Raw genomic sequence first — 15850 nt, 5'->3', positions numbered from 1 at the left:
CGCAGTGCCAGGTTCTCGGGCAGCGCCTTGGCCCAGTAGCCAGGCCGCGTGACCAGGTCGGGACAGGCGTACTTGGGGATGTCCTGCGCGCTCATGAGCGAGGGGTCGTGCGCCGTGAAACCAAAGCGCAGCGCGCCGCTCCAGCCGGGGCGCACGGCCACCAGGCGCAGCCGCACCTGCTCGTACAGGCGGATGGGCCGCTGCGTGAAGGTGACTCCGTTGCAGAAGCTGTTGCGCCGCGTGGCCCGGCGCGAGTGGCCGTCCAGCCGCACGTTCTTGCCTTTGGCCTGCGCGTGGAAGCGCGGCGCCTCGCCCAGGACCGCGCGCCGCTCAGGACCAGGGCCACAGCAGGGTCGGGTGGCCAGGAGGCGCGCAGGAGGGCTGGAATCTGCAGAGATGAAGAGAGGGGAGGCATATCAGCCCTGCTGCCAGAGATCCTCAACCATTTTCATTACATTTCACCTTACCAGGAGGCGCGCAGGAGGGCTGGAATCTGCAGAGATGAAGAGAGGGGAGGCACATCAGCCCTGCTGCCAGAGATCCTCAACCATTTACATTACATTTCACCTTAATTAGACTGGCCGTGGATCAACTTTAGAAGGTTCTAGCCTAGGCCAAACGGATACTCCCCTATTCCTGCACCGTGGCAAGTCAGAGCACCCACTTCACAGATGAGCAAACAGAGGCTCAATGCTGTGTGTGCTCTGAAGAGTTCTGTTTCAATCTCAGAAGAGCTTATTGCCGCTTGGCCTGAGGGCACCTGCACCGTGGCAAGTCAGAGCACCCACTTCACAGATGAGCAAACAGAGGCTTAATGCCGCTTGGCCTGAGGGCAAATGACCCCTCCATCACTGGTAAATCCTTCCAAGCCTAGAAGCTTCCTTCCAGGGTCACCTCTGAGCTGCAAAGTCCCTGGATTCTTGGGGAGTGGTGGGGTGTCTGAGTGTTTTCCTTATAATCTGAGTTCACCTCTAGGCAGAGTAATAGAGCACACATTCAGGATCCTGAAAGCAGCCTGGACAGTCCCAGGCCTTGGCCTCCCTGGTTGGGGCCACACGGGTGACTCTGTCACTTCAACTGGTTTCCTTGCCTGCAAATGGGGCAGTCAACTCCCACAGCTGCTGGGAGGCAGTGTGGATCAAGTGCCTAAATATTACCTGATACGGGTGTGTGATGGGCCACTGGCAACCTCATGGTCTTTCCCCCTTTCCAGAAGAGATGAAGACCCTGATGGTTAGGAAGTTGGCTTTTCTAGAATGTAATCCTGGGGATTCATTTCTAAGATTTGCTTTGAGGGTCCTTTCAGAGAACCTGGTCACAACCCAAGTGGCCCAGAATGGAGTGTAGGTCATCTTGCCTTCCTCCCTCTTCCCCCTCCAAGGGTGGTCCCTGGGAGGTGGCAGGTGGGTGGTCACTGAAGGAGGGAGTCCTTGCACTTACTACAGCAGTAGGACCATTTTCATAGCAGGCCATCTCCATACACACAGAGAATGCCAGGCCACTGTGGGGACCCTCCTCCCACACCTAACTTGGCTTGTACTCTAGGATAGAGGGTTTGGTGAACACTGAGGCTGATGGGAGTCAGCATAAGAAAAAATAACAAGCAAGGCCCCTCCACCAGGCAAGGAGGAAGCCACAGTCTCTGAGGTACAAAGCCAGGTTGGAGGACTCTTCAGACAGAAGGCACCAACCCACTGAAGACAGTGCCACGCAAAAGAACAAGACCATGGTCTGCATTAGAAAAAGACCTTCAGGGACTGCAGTCATCCAGCCACTTAACAAACGTTAAACATGTATCAGGCACCACATTAGGCACTAGGAATACAACTGTCCCTGCAGCCAACTCTAGTTGACATTCCAGGGGGCAAAGTCTTGACCATAAGTGAAGTGTACTGTGAGCTGGGGAGTACACCTTGGGATTTTCAGGGAAGGCCTCTCTGATGGGTGACTGGACCCGAAATCTAAAGGAAGTGAAGGAGTGAGTCAAGAGGGTTTGGCAGGGACAGCAGCATAAAGGTTCTGAAGTGGGAATGTGCCAGTGAGAATGGGCATCAAGGAGCCAGCACAGCCGTGGTGGCATGGGCAAGAGTGGGTTCCAGGCACAAGCCCAGAGCTGGGGGAGCAGGGACCACTTACAGCTCTGCGTTTTTTTCTTTAACCATTTTACTCTGAGGGAGTGCCATTACTGAAAGCTCAGAGCACAGTAGAACACTGCTCTGAACAGGGGTTAGAATGGATCATTGAGAAGACGGGGGCTCCAACAAGCCTGCTGGATTACAAGACTGTAAGTGGCAAGAAGGGATCAAATTCTAGGTGTCTTGAAGATGGAAGAGATTGAAAGTTCTAATGAATTTTCCAGACAGAAATAAGAAACACTCAGTATATTTGCTTTGGCTGTTTAACTGATATTTAGTGAATAGAACCCATTTTAAAAGGTGTTTTGTTTCTATAGCAGACTGCTGAAGAAGCAGAGTGGAGAGGAAGGAGCAGGGATGTGGCAGGTGTGGACCCAGGGGGCGGGGCTATGGTATTGTCACACACCCCAGCCCCCTACCCGCCCAGGAAAGGCCTGGCTATACCAGGCCCTTGAAAAAGGCTTTAGAGGTTAGCTAATTCCAGAGAATACTTTCTCCAATAGCCCATCTGCAGGTGGGGAGGCAGGCCAACAGGGACTGTAAGCCTTAAGTTCAGGTTTGTTCAGGTCAGGAACTCTACTGGCTGGGGTACCCCATGCAGGCATGTGAATGTCAGGACCTCTTTTGCCCTAGGGTGGTCAGACATACCTCCCTGATCTGGGATACAGGAAGGCTCCATCTTTCTCCACACCCACTAGGGTGAGTCACATGCACCTGCTCTTCTGCCTGCCCACAGGGGTCCTCCACTGTTACCATGTCCAACAAGCAGGGTGACTACACTCAAATCCAGAAGCCAGGGTGCTACCCTGGTGGCCAGCCAGTACAGACCGCTCAGCTGGGGGTCATGCTTTGACTTCCAAACTGGGCAGTCATGGGGCATCCAGCAAGCCTCCAGGGGCCACTCACACTGGGAAGTTCCTCATTCCATCTCACAGTAAAGCTGCAAGGCCCTAGGCTGGTATAGGAGGGTGCTGGGCAAAGTGCTCATATGAGGCCTTGGGCTAGCGCGGGAGGGTGGCCCGCAAAGTGTTCTGTCCACTGCTCATTCGATCATTTCTTTCACTTGCTCATGCTCACTGCAGACCCCAAACATTGTGGCTGGTATCTCTTCAGGGTCATAGATGGGTTTGCAGCAACAAGGGGCATGATGAAGTTCACCTTGAGCCTCAACACCCAGGGGCTGTGGGTGGGGGTGATGTCTGCAGAGTGGGGTCTTGAAAGAACAGAGGGGAGTGCTGTGGGCAGGGCAAGGAGTTGGACTCTAGGGGAGGCAGAGGAGCATGGTGATGGTGCTCAGGATGCTCAGGGATGGGTACAAGTTCTTCTGATGTCCTGGGACTTGGCTGGATGGCCCTATATGCCAAGCCAGAAGACTCAGCTCAGATGGTATGGGCAAGAGAAGCTATTTTCAGGCTTCTAGTAGACCAGTACTTGGCCAGCCAGTACTGTCTGCTGGGAGGGGTGGCTTTGGAGCCAGGTGGCATCCATCTCCAGAACTCCAAGGATAAGAGGAAGTAGCAATTAAAGAGCTATAGGAGGAGTTCAGAAGACCAAACCCAAGCAGGCAGGATGCCCAATGTCAGCCGCGAGCAGGGCCGTGCCGGTAGCTTGTGCTGGCAGCATGCATGTGCAGCCTTGGACAAGCCATTGGATATGGGCTATAACTTCCTCCAGTACCCAAAGGCCAAGGTCCCCTGCAGCTGGTGAGGTCTCCAGGAAGCATCATGAGGACCACAGATCAAAGCCTTCAGAACCCCAGAACGCACAGCAACCTTCAGGGGCGCTTATCTCTTGGCCCCATGGCAGCTTCCTCATCAAAGAGCCCAGGAACCTAAGCAGGTGTCTGTGGAACACAGCCTGATGACTTGGGCAGGTGGGTGGGCTGACGGACAAATGGATAGACAGCTGCCAGGTGAGGTGATACAGTCTCTGTTACTGTAGGGTAAGTTTCCTGCAGACCCCACTGCATGTTCAGATAGCATGCACCCAAGGGCCCCAGGCTGACATATTTGTTTAATCTTGATTACACAACCCAACTTCCTTCAGGGAATGAGGGATAAACACTCGGCTTCTCCCCAGAGGCCAGAGCCCTGGCAGGAGACAAAGAAAACCAGAGTGAACTCAGGGAGGATGGATGTGTTCTTGACACAAACTGAAGATGCTTAAAGAACAAGAGGTATCTGCAAAGTGCATCCAGCACCTGTTCCATCTCCACTGGGCTCAAGGACACCAGGGCCTCAGAGCCAGCAGGAGGGATGCAGCAAGGCTTTGGAGACATCAGTGGGAAACTCAACTTGATCACTTCAGCAGCTGCATTATAGAAAGTGTAGGGAAGTCGGAAGTCTGGCCAACCTAACTCAGCTGCACTGCGCATCTCTGTGCTGGTCCCACTGAGAGCCACTATTCTCCACTCTGCATGCCTCATCCTGGGTGTTTCTCAGTGTACCTGCAGCTGGTTCACAGGATGAATCCTCACCTGCAGGAGGATTCACTTCTGGCAGAAACGTAGGCTTCATGCGGCCATCACCCACTGTACACAGAGCTGGGGCACAAACCCAGCCTGCTGACCCCTTCTCTGCAGCATCCAGAGGACTCAGTTGCTTCTATGGCCTTTGCTAAGGCCAATGCATACCCCATGCTGCCCTAGGTTTGGCCTTCCTGTCCCCATACACAGCTCCAGAATGTGGGTCATGGCTGTGGGTACAGTTTTCAGATGCTGCCACAGGGACCAGATTCAGACACGGTCACCTGCAAGAGCATTCTGCTAGAGTGAGATCCCAAACTACGTCAAGGACAAACCCATGCCCCTTTACTCCCATACACAGCCAAAGCTCCTGGGTAGTGAGGCCCCATCCAGTGACCATGAGATCCAGTCAGGGAGGGGTTTCTGAAAAGTAAACAGAACACAGACTTCCATAGCCACCCTTGTGGTCGACAGGAACGACAGTCCCTGCCTGACCCTCACAGCCAGCCACTCTGGCCCCACCCAGGGCTGTGGACCTTCCCAGGGTTCAGTCAGAGGAACAGTGCCTGATACTACACACTGGTGGATTCTGGGGTACAGGGAAGAGTAGCCATCTCCACTGCCCCGCCCTGGCCAAGACTCTCCATGACTGCTCCTTAGGAGGCTCCAATTGTGGCTCTGGGCACAGCTTGTCCTTTGCTTCAAGTCTGTCTGAGGGCTCTTGAGTAAGTCCCTTCACCTCCGATTGTCGCCTATACGTGGTGAATGACGTTATGCCTCTACCTCAGGTGACTGACAGGAGTGGTGAGAACACAGACAGATGTCAGCCAGAGTCCTGGCATGTATCAGAAATGCAGTAAACATCCATACCCTCCATCAAAGTGCAGCCAGTGTGCAAGCCCCTAGCCACCATCTCTGCCAGACCTCGAAGTGGCTCTGGAGAGCACAGGCTTGGAGCCAGACAGACCCAGATCAAACCACGCTGCAGTCTTTATTTGCCATGTGATCTTCTGGGCCTCAGCCAGACCTAGAAGACTACTGGAAGTCATCTCCACCCTCTGAGATGGTCTCAAAGATGGTACAGGTTCATGCAATGTGCAGACATTTGTTCCTCCCTTTAACCAGTGCACTGGAGACACACATTCCAGGTTTCTTTCACCGAGTGTGCGTGACCTTGACCAGGAAAAAAAGCTGCCACAAACCCTTGGGTCACCTCTTGTGCCCACAAACAGAAGCCTACTCTTAAGCTACCCAGCAGTGGGCAGAGGCATGCTCCACCCCAATCCTCACTCCACTGGGCCTTTGATGTAAATTGAGCAGAAAAAATGGCACTCAGCGGAGGCATGCGGAAACCTTCTGCTATGGCTCCTCTGCCCTCCCCACAGGCACTGCCAAGGTGTGGGTAGCAGCAGTGGTATTCTCCCACCTACCCCCACCCCTGCCCAGGGGAGAAGGGTCCATCCTGCCTGCTCCTTTAACAAGAACATGCCCCACTGAGCTCCCACGGCTGGGTGCAGACCTTCACACACTGGACTTGATCTTGGGCACACCCCTGCAGAGTCAGTTTTCACTATCAAAAGGAAAGAAAAAAGCAAAGTTCCGTGAGGCAAGGCTCAGGGCCTCCCTCCCATCCACTTATCTTTGGGGCCGCTGGTTGGAGTCCTTGGGTAAAGGTAGTATGGTGGAGTCACAGGCCTTGCTAAGAAAAATGGAGGGTGGAGAGATTTCTCTCCCTAGAAATACACCCACACCCTATGCACACAATCTGACATTAAACCTCAGGGGCTTCCTTGTCCCGTGGAGGATCCATTCTTAGCTCACAGACCTTGTGTGAGAAATCCCTGGCTCAAGAAACATTTGCCCAAGTTCAAAATGCAGACCAACTCTGCTGGTTGTGGGCAGCAACATGGAACGTGTGCATAGGTGCATAGGTGCGTGCACGGTGTGCATCAGAGGGGAAAAGTGAGGCTTCCCGCCACACCAAAAGGGCAAGGACACGGGTATTCCTGGCAGCAGAGGGGACCTTTCCATTGATGGGTTTGAAGTGGCTAGAAAAAGGCAAACTCACCCTCGCTCCCCTCTGCCAAACACAGTGACAGGTGACAGGCCCACAAGGGACTTTGTTCTAGGTCTCAGAGGCCTGGCTGGCCAGCACCCTGGGTGGAAGAGTGTCAGCCCGCCCTAAAAACTGCCACTGGCAGCCTCCCCTTTGCTTTGTAAACAACAGCCTTCAATGGTCAAAACAGCTGCTGGGGTCTCCCAGGGCTGCTGTGGAGAGAAAGCCCTTTTTGCTCTCCTGGGCCCAGTGCAGTGGTCCGCTTAGCCCAGCTGGCTTGAATGGGAGCTGTGAGGGGGGTGTCAACCTACAGCGCTGCTGGCCTGATGGGCCCCTCAGCCAGCCAAAGCTGCTTCTTGATAAAGGAACCCAGGAAACTCCAGCCTCACAGGCGCCAGCTCTCAAGGTTAGGGCTGGTAAGAATGTCCCTCATTCTTTAACCCCAACATCACTTCCTCCTCCATCTGACAGCTCTGGAGCATTGCTCTGTGCCAGGGCCTGTGTGGGCTGTAAGGTACATGTCCCAATGAGACACATATAGTGTTCACCCAAGCTGAAAACAGGAGGAAAGATACACAGACAGACTGCACAGGTCAGTCAGAGGAGACACCCAACAGACGGAAGGGCTGGGGACATCATATAGCACAGGGAAGTATATTCAGGCAGTGAGAACAAGCACCAGCAAAGGCCCGGAGGTGGGCATAAGTGGACAGCAGCAGGAGGATGCATAGGGAGTCAAGGGCTGTATCACAAATGGTCTTAAAAGTCAGTCAAAGGAGGTTACAAACATTTAAGAAGGCTTGGGGGTAGGGTGTGCTAAAGGGTTTAGAGTTAGAAGATGTGCCAGTAGATCTATTTCTCTGAAGAAAGAGATTCAAACTGTGTACCTTCCTTTCTTCCCTGCCTGTCAAAATGGCCCAGTAGGGCAGGCATGAGAAAGGCAGCCAAGATTTTGAACATCGAGCGAGTCTAACTGCCAGCATACTCCTGCCTGGTCTGGCCTCCAGTGGCATGTCTCCAAGCAGCCTTGGGTAGCTACCCACTGATAAGCTGACTGGAGCTGCCAGGCCTGCATTTCTCCCTCTCTTTATGCCTTGCAGAAAGCCACTCCTCTCACCTGGGAGGTGCCCAGAGCAGGAACATTCCAAAACTTCACCAGGTGAGTACCTGCAGTCTATCAGAGTCAGGTGTTTGTAGGAGTAAGAGATCCACAGGTCACTTTGCAAGGTGGAAATGGCCCAGAGAACGGAGGAGGCTCCCCAGCAAGATTGCTTTCATCCCCAGCCCCACACTGCACAGTGTATTCGCCCCAGGTCTCGCTCACACCCCAACCTCCGTGAAGAAAGCTGTAGGAGATGCAAGTGGCCAAGGTGGCCATGGAACTTGGCTCAGGGAGGAGTTGTGGCTGGGCGGCAGGAGTGGCAGGGGAGGTCATCAATCAGCAGATTCAGAGCCTCAAAAAGGTCATGGTTTGGCGGAACTTGGGATGAACAAAGACGAAGTATCTAAAAAAGGAAAGCAGTGACTGTGGGGAATGGGGGAGGGGAGTCCCAGCGGCCTCCAATCCTTAGATTTGAAAAGAACTGGAGGGGGGCCTGTGGGAAGGCTGCTCTCCCAGGGGCTGAGGCCACCACCCACCCCTGAGACTGAATACTGTGAGGAGCCTGGAAGAGGACACCACTGGAGGCCCCACCCCTGAGGAAGAAGGGCTTAGAGAGGCTGGAGAGTGCAGTGGGGTTCTAAGCAGCCTGTGGGGAGAGTGAAGCCAGCACCTAGCCCACAGTAGGCCTAGTGTTGTCTCTCCCTGTGTGCTTGGTACTATGCCCCGGGGATAACTAAGTGCTGTAGTCAGATGGCCCTTTCCTCCATGGGGACTCCTCCAGTACCTCAGAGGCGCCTGAGGACAACTGAAGGTAACTTGCTGCCTGAAGAGGCCAGAAGGGCCTGGGCTGGGCCTGAGAGCCTCCTGCACACTGGTCCTACAGCCCTGAACCCATTTCACAGATGGAGAAATCAGGCCCAGAGGCAGACAGGGGCTGGCCGCAGCCAAGGCAACAGGCAAACCACACCTCCATGAAGGCCCACACTTGCTTGTTTCCATAGGACAGGATGTGGGATGTAGCATGTGGCAGAGCAGCTTGGTCCTAATACCCCAACAATTCTGGGAGCTCAGATTCCTTGCCTGAAGAAGGAAAGACCATTCACCTCGTCCCACATTGCTCAGAGGTCCGACTTCTAGCTTTTATTTGTTATCACTACCCTGAGGAGGGCGGTGAAGTTATCCTCAGCCTAAAGATGGCCAAGGACCAGAGGCTCAGAGGGGGAAAACTGACTTTCCCGGGGTCACACAGCTTACAGGTGGTGGGATGGAGGTTTGAACTCAGGGTTGCCTTCAAGGCCAGGGATCTTTCCAACACCTCTCCTGGGATTTCAACCAAATCCAGCTGTAACTGCTGTGAGGCCCTACACCAGGCTCCAGAACTTGGTGCCCCAATCTGACAAATAGGAGGTGGACAAGGTGACTTGGAGCTCTCTAGTTCGTCCCTGGGTGACCTGTCTTTGGGAATGGAGTCCCTTTCTGTATCCTGGACCCATGGAAACTCTACTATGCCAGTTCCTGTTCTTGAACCACCCTGAACCTTGAGGGAAAGGAACCTCTTCTGAGGCCTGAAACACCGCTGTCTGCAGTGGAAAGTTACTGAGAAGGCCCAGATTTGGAGGCACTGGTGAGAGTACCCACCCATCTCATAAATCCATCATCCTGGGGGCCATGGGGAAGAAAGCACGTGCCCAAGGGTTATCCCTCTGGTATAAACAGGGTGGTGTTGAGGGTGTAAACAAAATGCCCTGGGCATTCTGCCAACCCACAGCCAAATGCCCCCACCTATCCACTTCCCCAAATGGCTTACTCATTAAAGAGCTTTCCCCACAGATGGGAAGTGAGACCTGAGGTGGGGAGGTCACCACTACAGTCCCCAAGAGAAGAAGGAATGGGGGAAGAAGGATCAGGGTGCTGGGAGCTGCCCTGGGGTGACTGTTCTAGAACATGCTCACCAACACCTGCCACTGGGTTGAATCACACAGAAGTTGGATCAGTTGAAGTGGGTAGTTTCATGTCACCTCAATGTTCTGATCTATAAAATGGGGCCAACCCCCTGCAGCGTGGCAAGGGGACCATAACTGAAATGCTAGGAGGGCTCTGCAGTGATCCTGCAGGTGAACTAGGGCAGCACTTCCCAGGAGGCCACAGGCTCAAAGGCTCCTGGGCAGATTGTCCATCCAGGATCCATCCCATGCATGGCTATGTCCTACAACTCCATGATGAGTCTTCCTCAAAGGTGACTTCCTCACCTTTGTATTGGGGCAGTCCCCACTGGAGAAAAGCCTTTAACACCCTGAAATCTGCCTCCCTGGGCAGATAGACCTCTGCTAACACTGCCCTGCCCCATCATCTCACTGCTCTGGTAGGATGGTGTGGACCCAGGACAATGTCTCTCCTCTGACCTGCTTTGGCAGGGGCTGGAAATATGCCCGTCATACCTAAATGATTCTCCGGCAGGTGAACCCACAGGTCACCTGGAGGGTGCCCCACCCCACCATGTCCACAGGTGGGATTTGGAACAAATAACCAAAGAACTCTAGAGCTGATGAGAACTAACCTATGAGGACAGAGGGCATCCTTCTCCACCCAGTCCTCTTAAGAGGATTCCTCCCCTCCGACCTGCCTAAGTTGTGTGCCCAGGGCAAATGACTTTCCCTCTTGGTGCCTATGTTCTCACTAGTTACATGGGATTAACAATAGTAGCCAATAAGGGTAAAAGAAGCATACCTGCTTAGAACAGTGTCTGGCACAGGCTGGCTGTAGGCCACACATTAGCAGTTATTACTACTCTCTGGTGTCTCTCCCTCAAGAGTGCCTGATCCAGGCTCAGCAGAGTAGCTTGTTGGCTGGGTGGATTCACAATTCTAATGGGACCGTGTGAGTGCTCTGCCCTCCCAGACCTTGGCACATCTCAGTGAGTATTATCACCCCAGTGTGCCAAGAAGAGGCTTGAGAAGTCAAGCTGCCTGGCTGGCTGAAGAGCAGGCAGGACACAGATGTAGGTAATGAAGGACCCTGGCTGGAGTGGGTACCACAGCCAATGATGGTGGCCAGCGTGGGGACAGGCTGCCTTCTGCCTGGCTGCCAGCCTTTTAGCCTTCCCCACTGAACCCAGGTGAACAGAGGTGGGTCTGTGATGTCTGCCATGTTCTAGTGATGGGCAGCTTCCACTGGGCAGGCACCCTTGAGGACACCAGCCCAGAGGCCACACCTACCTTTGTAGCTTGTGGGCCTAGAGCATGGGGACAGAGGTAAGTCACCTTCAGATGACAAAGGTGTGACCCCAGGTACTGAGGATGAGGACAAGGGACAACCACTTGGGGACAGACAAGGGCTCTTGAAGGCAGGCCTGGGAAGCCACTGCCAGTCACCTGGCCGAGGGCCGGTTTCATTCCCACTCTGAGTCTCAGTTTCCTCATCTTGCTCCTTGCCCTCTGCTTTAAGCTCTACCACTGCTGGCTTCTAACCCTCTATTTTAAACCCTCAGAGAACAGCACTAAATACAGAAATGAGGCACAGAGTTACCTCTGTCTGTCCATAGGGGATTAAACAGCCCTGGCCCGGTGGGGAGCTGTAAAACCCTCCTACCACCTTGATCCTTCCTGTGACCCCCATTAGTACTGGCCCCCAAAGCTCTGCAGCTCCCACTCCTATCCTTCCCCTGACCTTCAGAGCCTTTGACCTTGGAGTCACTCTGCCTTTACCAGCCTTTCACACTTTCTAAGCTCTCTTCTTCCCTGGACAGTGCACACCTCCTCCAGGAAGCCCTCCTGAATCTTCCTCAGGTCTCTCTTCCATTACTGCCATGTCTTTACTGGTCTCTCCCATTAGAACTTGACTCCTTAAACCCGGCTGAGTTCCTGGCCCAAAACAGAATGTGGCAATTGCCCAGTGAGGCCTGCTGGGTAACTTCCTCTCATGAAAACAGGTACCCAGGAAAAGACTCAAGAACACCAAAGACCAATGTCAGTGTACATGAAAGGGAACCTCCCAATCTAGCCCTGGGTATGAGGCTGAGGGTTACCCAGGCACCTGCCAGCCAGCCCTTTCAGCCCCCGGGGCAGAACTAAGTCCATCTCTCCCCGGTAACAGCCACAACCATGATGGTCTGTTTTGCACACTGCTCCTAGCACTCTGGTCAGTCTGCCTGGGAGCTGCCCCTCATGTTCCTGACTCCTGTCAAGGTACTAGGGTGCAGTGTGTAGCCCAGTTCCAAGATCTGAGTGCTAGGTGCCAACCCCAGTCCCTTCCCACTGCAGCCCCATGGCCTCTGACTGTCAACATGGCTATGCCTACCAGAGAGACACATCTGATCTGTCGCACAGACACACATGGACGCATACGTGCAGCTGTGGAGTCTACTGCTCACTAGCAGGTGTGGTGGCTGAGACCCCAGCACTTAGGAGGCAAAGGCGGGAGGACTATGAGTTCAAAGCCAGTCTGGGCTACTTAGTGACACTGTCTCAAAGAATCCACTTATGACCGTGAGCATACTTTTTCTATTCTGTGTTGTTAACGAACATTTAGGAGCTAGTACTGACCCTTAGTGACAAGCACTTTGGTGGCCCAGCTTGGTGTGGGGGCCAGGTGGCACTGTAGTAGCACTAACGGCCTGTCTTGCACTAAGGGAACGTGTTGTCCTTCCACTGGAGGCAAGTTGTCTGCCCTGGGCATTCAGGCCTGTACCCCCATAACTGGCACAAAACACATGTTGGTTCCCACAGGGTAGCCAAGCCACAGAAGACCCAAAGGGCAATCTGGACTTCCCTTCAGAGGGAGCCTCTTCCCCAGATGCCTTCTAGATCTCTCACAGTGGGGGAGGGGCAGAACAGAAGCAGAGAGGGTAAAACAGAAGGCTCCCCAGCTCCTCTCTGATCACAGGCCACTTCTCCCATGGGTACCCATATTGGACAGACCCTGGTCCCTCTTCCTATATCTGCTGGTGGCATAGCCCTGCCTGTGGCATCCTCACAGGCCCTCCCTCATCCAGGGGCCTTGAGCTCTAGTTGAAAGCCTGTTACTCTCAGGGAGGCTGGATGGAGGACCTGCTGTCTGTTTGAGAGGCTCAGCTCAGTTCTGCTATAAAAGAAATTCTTGGTGACTTCAAGGGAGTGAGGCAGATAGAGCTGAGAGAACAAGGGGGAGCTCAGCTTGCTTCAAACTGGGGCTGGCCGAGGAAGGAAGAGGGTGTGGAGAGAAAGGGATGGTTACTTGCTGGCCTCTGGCCCATCATGCATGGTGACCTTGCCAAGGGCTGAGAAAGTCATGGTTTGGGGACACTCGTGGCTGCTTGTTCTGGGAGCATCATTCCAGGGATCAGACAGGACACTAGGTAGCAGGGCTGGCACAGAAGTCACAGGGGTGCTTTGTCCAGGAGGATCTTCTCTGGGAAGGTCTTGTCTGGAGCCAGTGGTGAGAAGGACTCTGTGGAAGGGGTCATCTGAAGCAGGTGAACACGGCATCTGCAAGCTTCCCACTGGGTTAGGAAGCCTGGGTCTCTTTCCCCTACGCTATGTGTGCCTCTGCCCTTAACCTCTCTGAGCCTCCATTTGTTGCCCCATAAAATCAAAGATTGCTTCTCTGAATATGGACGGTGGAGGTCTGGCCCAGCCTGCCTGTGCTGGCCTGGCACAGACTCAGCAACACCTCCTTACCTAGAGCTCCCAGGCACCTGGTCACTGAAGCAACACCAAAATCCATTGGCTTGGCCAAGTGTGAGCCAACTTAATGATTAAACCCAGCATGCAGTTTGAATTCAGTATCTCCTCCAACCAGCACCTGTGGATGAACTATAGCGGCGCATAGGCAAGTGTCTGGAATGCTTTGGAGGGAGGGGAAGGGGAAAGCTCTTCTACCTACGCCATCCTGAATGCTGCCCTCCCCCATTTCAACCTGCTATATTTGTTATTTTCCTCTTACAAAATCCAGGTTAAGACTGGCAAGAGGAAGAGCAAGGCCCACATGGCATTAGGAATCTGACAGGTCTCAGTCAGCTGAGTTCCAGCTTTGCTGCAGTCTGTGTTTAACTTGTTTTCCAGTTCTTAACCTCCCTGTGCCACCTTCCTCTGTAAAATGGAAGGGGACAGTGCCTTAGAACTACATCTGGAAAGGCAGGGCAAAGCATACAGTAGGAGCTTAGCAGATGCAAGGGCCCCTGCTGACCCCTGCACACTCCTGGGCCAAAGGTATTTATTCAGCTGAATATGTTGGTACAGTTTGCAAGAGCTGTCGAAAGGCTTCCCACCACCACTCTCAGGGAACTCAAATTTCTTTGGCATTTCCTTATTATACTCTATAAGCAAACCATGTGCAAGGTAGGATAACCAGTAGTAGTTGTCTAAACCACAGGAGACACCTGATAAATGTTATCTAAGCCTGTGTTGGGAGGATCCCCCCTCCCTGTCGGGAAGAACAGAGGACTTTGGAGCTAAATAAACCTGGGTTCCAATTCTGGCCTGGATAACTCCAGCAACTGTGTGGGTTGGGACAAGTCATTTGACCTCTCTGAGCCTTGATTTCTCATCCATAAAATAGGGATGATGATCCTGCTGTGCAGGGTTGCCTGGAGAACTAAATTTGTTCATTAAGTTTCTTGAACATCTACTATGTACTAGCCAGTACTCTGGGTACCCAACATACTGCAGTGACCAAACAGACACATGTCACATGGTGATGTATGCACAGGAGAACCACAAAGCAGGGAAAGGGGGGCAGGGATAGGGCAGAAGCAAGACCCAGACTGGAGCAAGGGACCTGAGGGAAGGAAGGGGAGCCATGTGGGGGTCGGTGTAAGACTGTGCCAGGCAGTAGGATAGGGGAGTACAGGAGCCTTAAGGAGACATGTGCTTGGTGTGAAATGCAGCCACACATGCAAGGAGCCTGGCGTAGAATCCAGGTGCTCAGCAAATGCCAGCTATCTATTTCGAGTCCTGCGGAATGAACCCCACACATGTGTCCCTTTCCTGAGAGGGGGGGCAGAGGCATCTTCAGGACAAGCTGGAGCCAAGAGTTCCTTCAGCCAAAGAGGCACCATTTGTGCTCCACCACTGGGTTCTGAGCCTGTGCCAGATACCAGGGTCTGGGATGGGCAAGCATGGGTACAGGGTGATCAACGCATGTGCCCTGTCCTCGTGGAACCCTTATGCAGAGTTACAGTGTCAAGTGATGGTAGTGTGTGTCCTGGCAGCAGAGGGTGGGTTGTGGGTGGTTAGGGAAGACTTCCTGGAAAAGGTGGCCCCTGAGCTGGGCGTTAAGAGATGGACTGTACAAGGAAGGATGCTCCAGGTGTGAGGGGCTGAGCAGGGAGGTTTATGAAACCTAAAGCAGGCAGATCTGAACAATACACAGTCCTTGGCATTCTGACATCTGCTACCACCGGCCTCTGCTTCCTCTCACCTGGTACAAGATCCAGCCCCTCATGAGAGCAGGAAGCTCCCAAATCAGACACAGCATGGGGTGACCTGCCTTGACCCTAAGCCCCCAGCCTAGACCATCTGCCCACAGCACCAGTCTCCAGGAACATGTGGCCACCAAGGAGTGTCTGTCTCTTCCCTCATGCCAAATCTCACCCACAGGTGGCAGAATAGCTTTTTTTTTTTTTTTTTTTTTTTTCTTTCTAGAATAGCACAAACATTTCTGAATTAAGAAACTGAGTATGGAATGATGGAGAGGTGTCTTGCTCTGGGTCTTTTGGGGCCGTTATCTCTGCTGCCGACTGAGATCTCCCCAGATGGGTGAGTCAATCTCTCCACCTCAATAACAGCCATGTACATAGAAAGCAGATGTCACCCTCCAGTACAGACCAGGGTTCCCCTGCCACCTCTGCAGGTGACCAGCTGGTGACTCTCCATCACTGAGAATTGGCAGGTTCTGTGTAGCTGTCTGAATGCTGGCCAGGAGTTTATTAACAGAAGGGGCTGGATGCTCCTTCCATAGGCCTTGGGCCTCTGCTAGTACTGACCAGACAATCCCCCTCCAGGAAGGAGGGTAACTGCTAGAGGAAGGGCTGTGGGATGTCAGAGCAGAGATGGGGAGGTCAGCAGTGGTCCTACAACCTGGCACTAAATTTGCATCAGAGCTTCTTTACTAAGCTG

General features: G+C 53.4%; 1 protein-coding gene across 1 annotated transcript in view; it reads right to left on the bottom strand.

The window, feature by feature from the left end:
• Neurl1b (neuralized E3 ubiquitin protein ligase 1B) overlaps positions 1-15850 on the bottom strand; it is a 35076-nt gene that overhangs the window by 18186 nt on the left and 1040 nt on the right. Inside the window, exon 2 of the mRNA XM_029554869.1 lies at positions 9-388. Within this exon, the coding sequence (XP_029410729.1) occupies positions 9-388 (380 nt within the window). The remainder of the gene's footprint in view (positions 1-8; positions 389-15850) is intronic.

This window comes from Nannospalax galili, unplaced genomic scaffold (assembly GCF_000622305.1).
Source record: "Nannospalax galili isolate Female #2095 unplaced genomic scaffold, S.galili_v1.0 scaffold104, whole genome shotgun sequence".
Lineage (NCBI taxonomy): Eukaryota > Metazoa > Chordata > Mammalia > Rodentia > Spalacidae > Nannospalax > Nannospalax galili.
The sequence above is the reverse complement of the archived record's forward strand: the minus strand, read 5'-3'. Positions and strand labels throughout refer to the sequence as shown.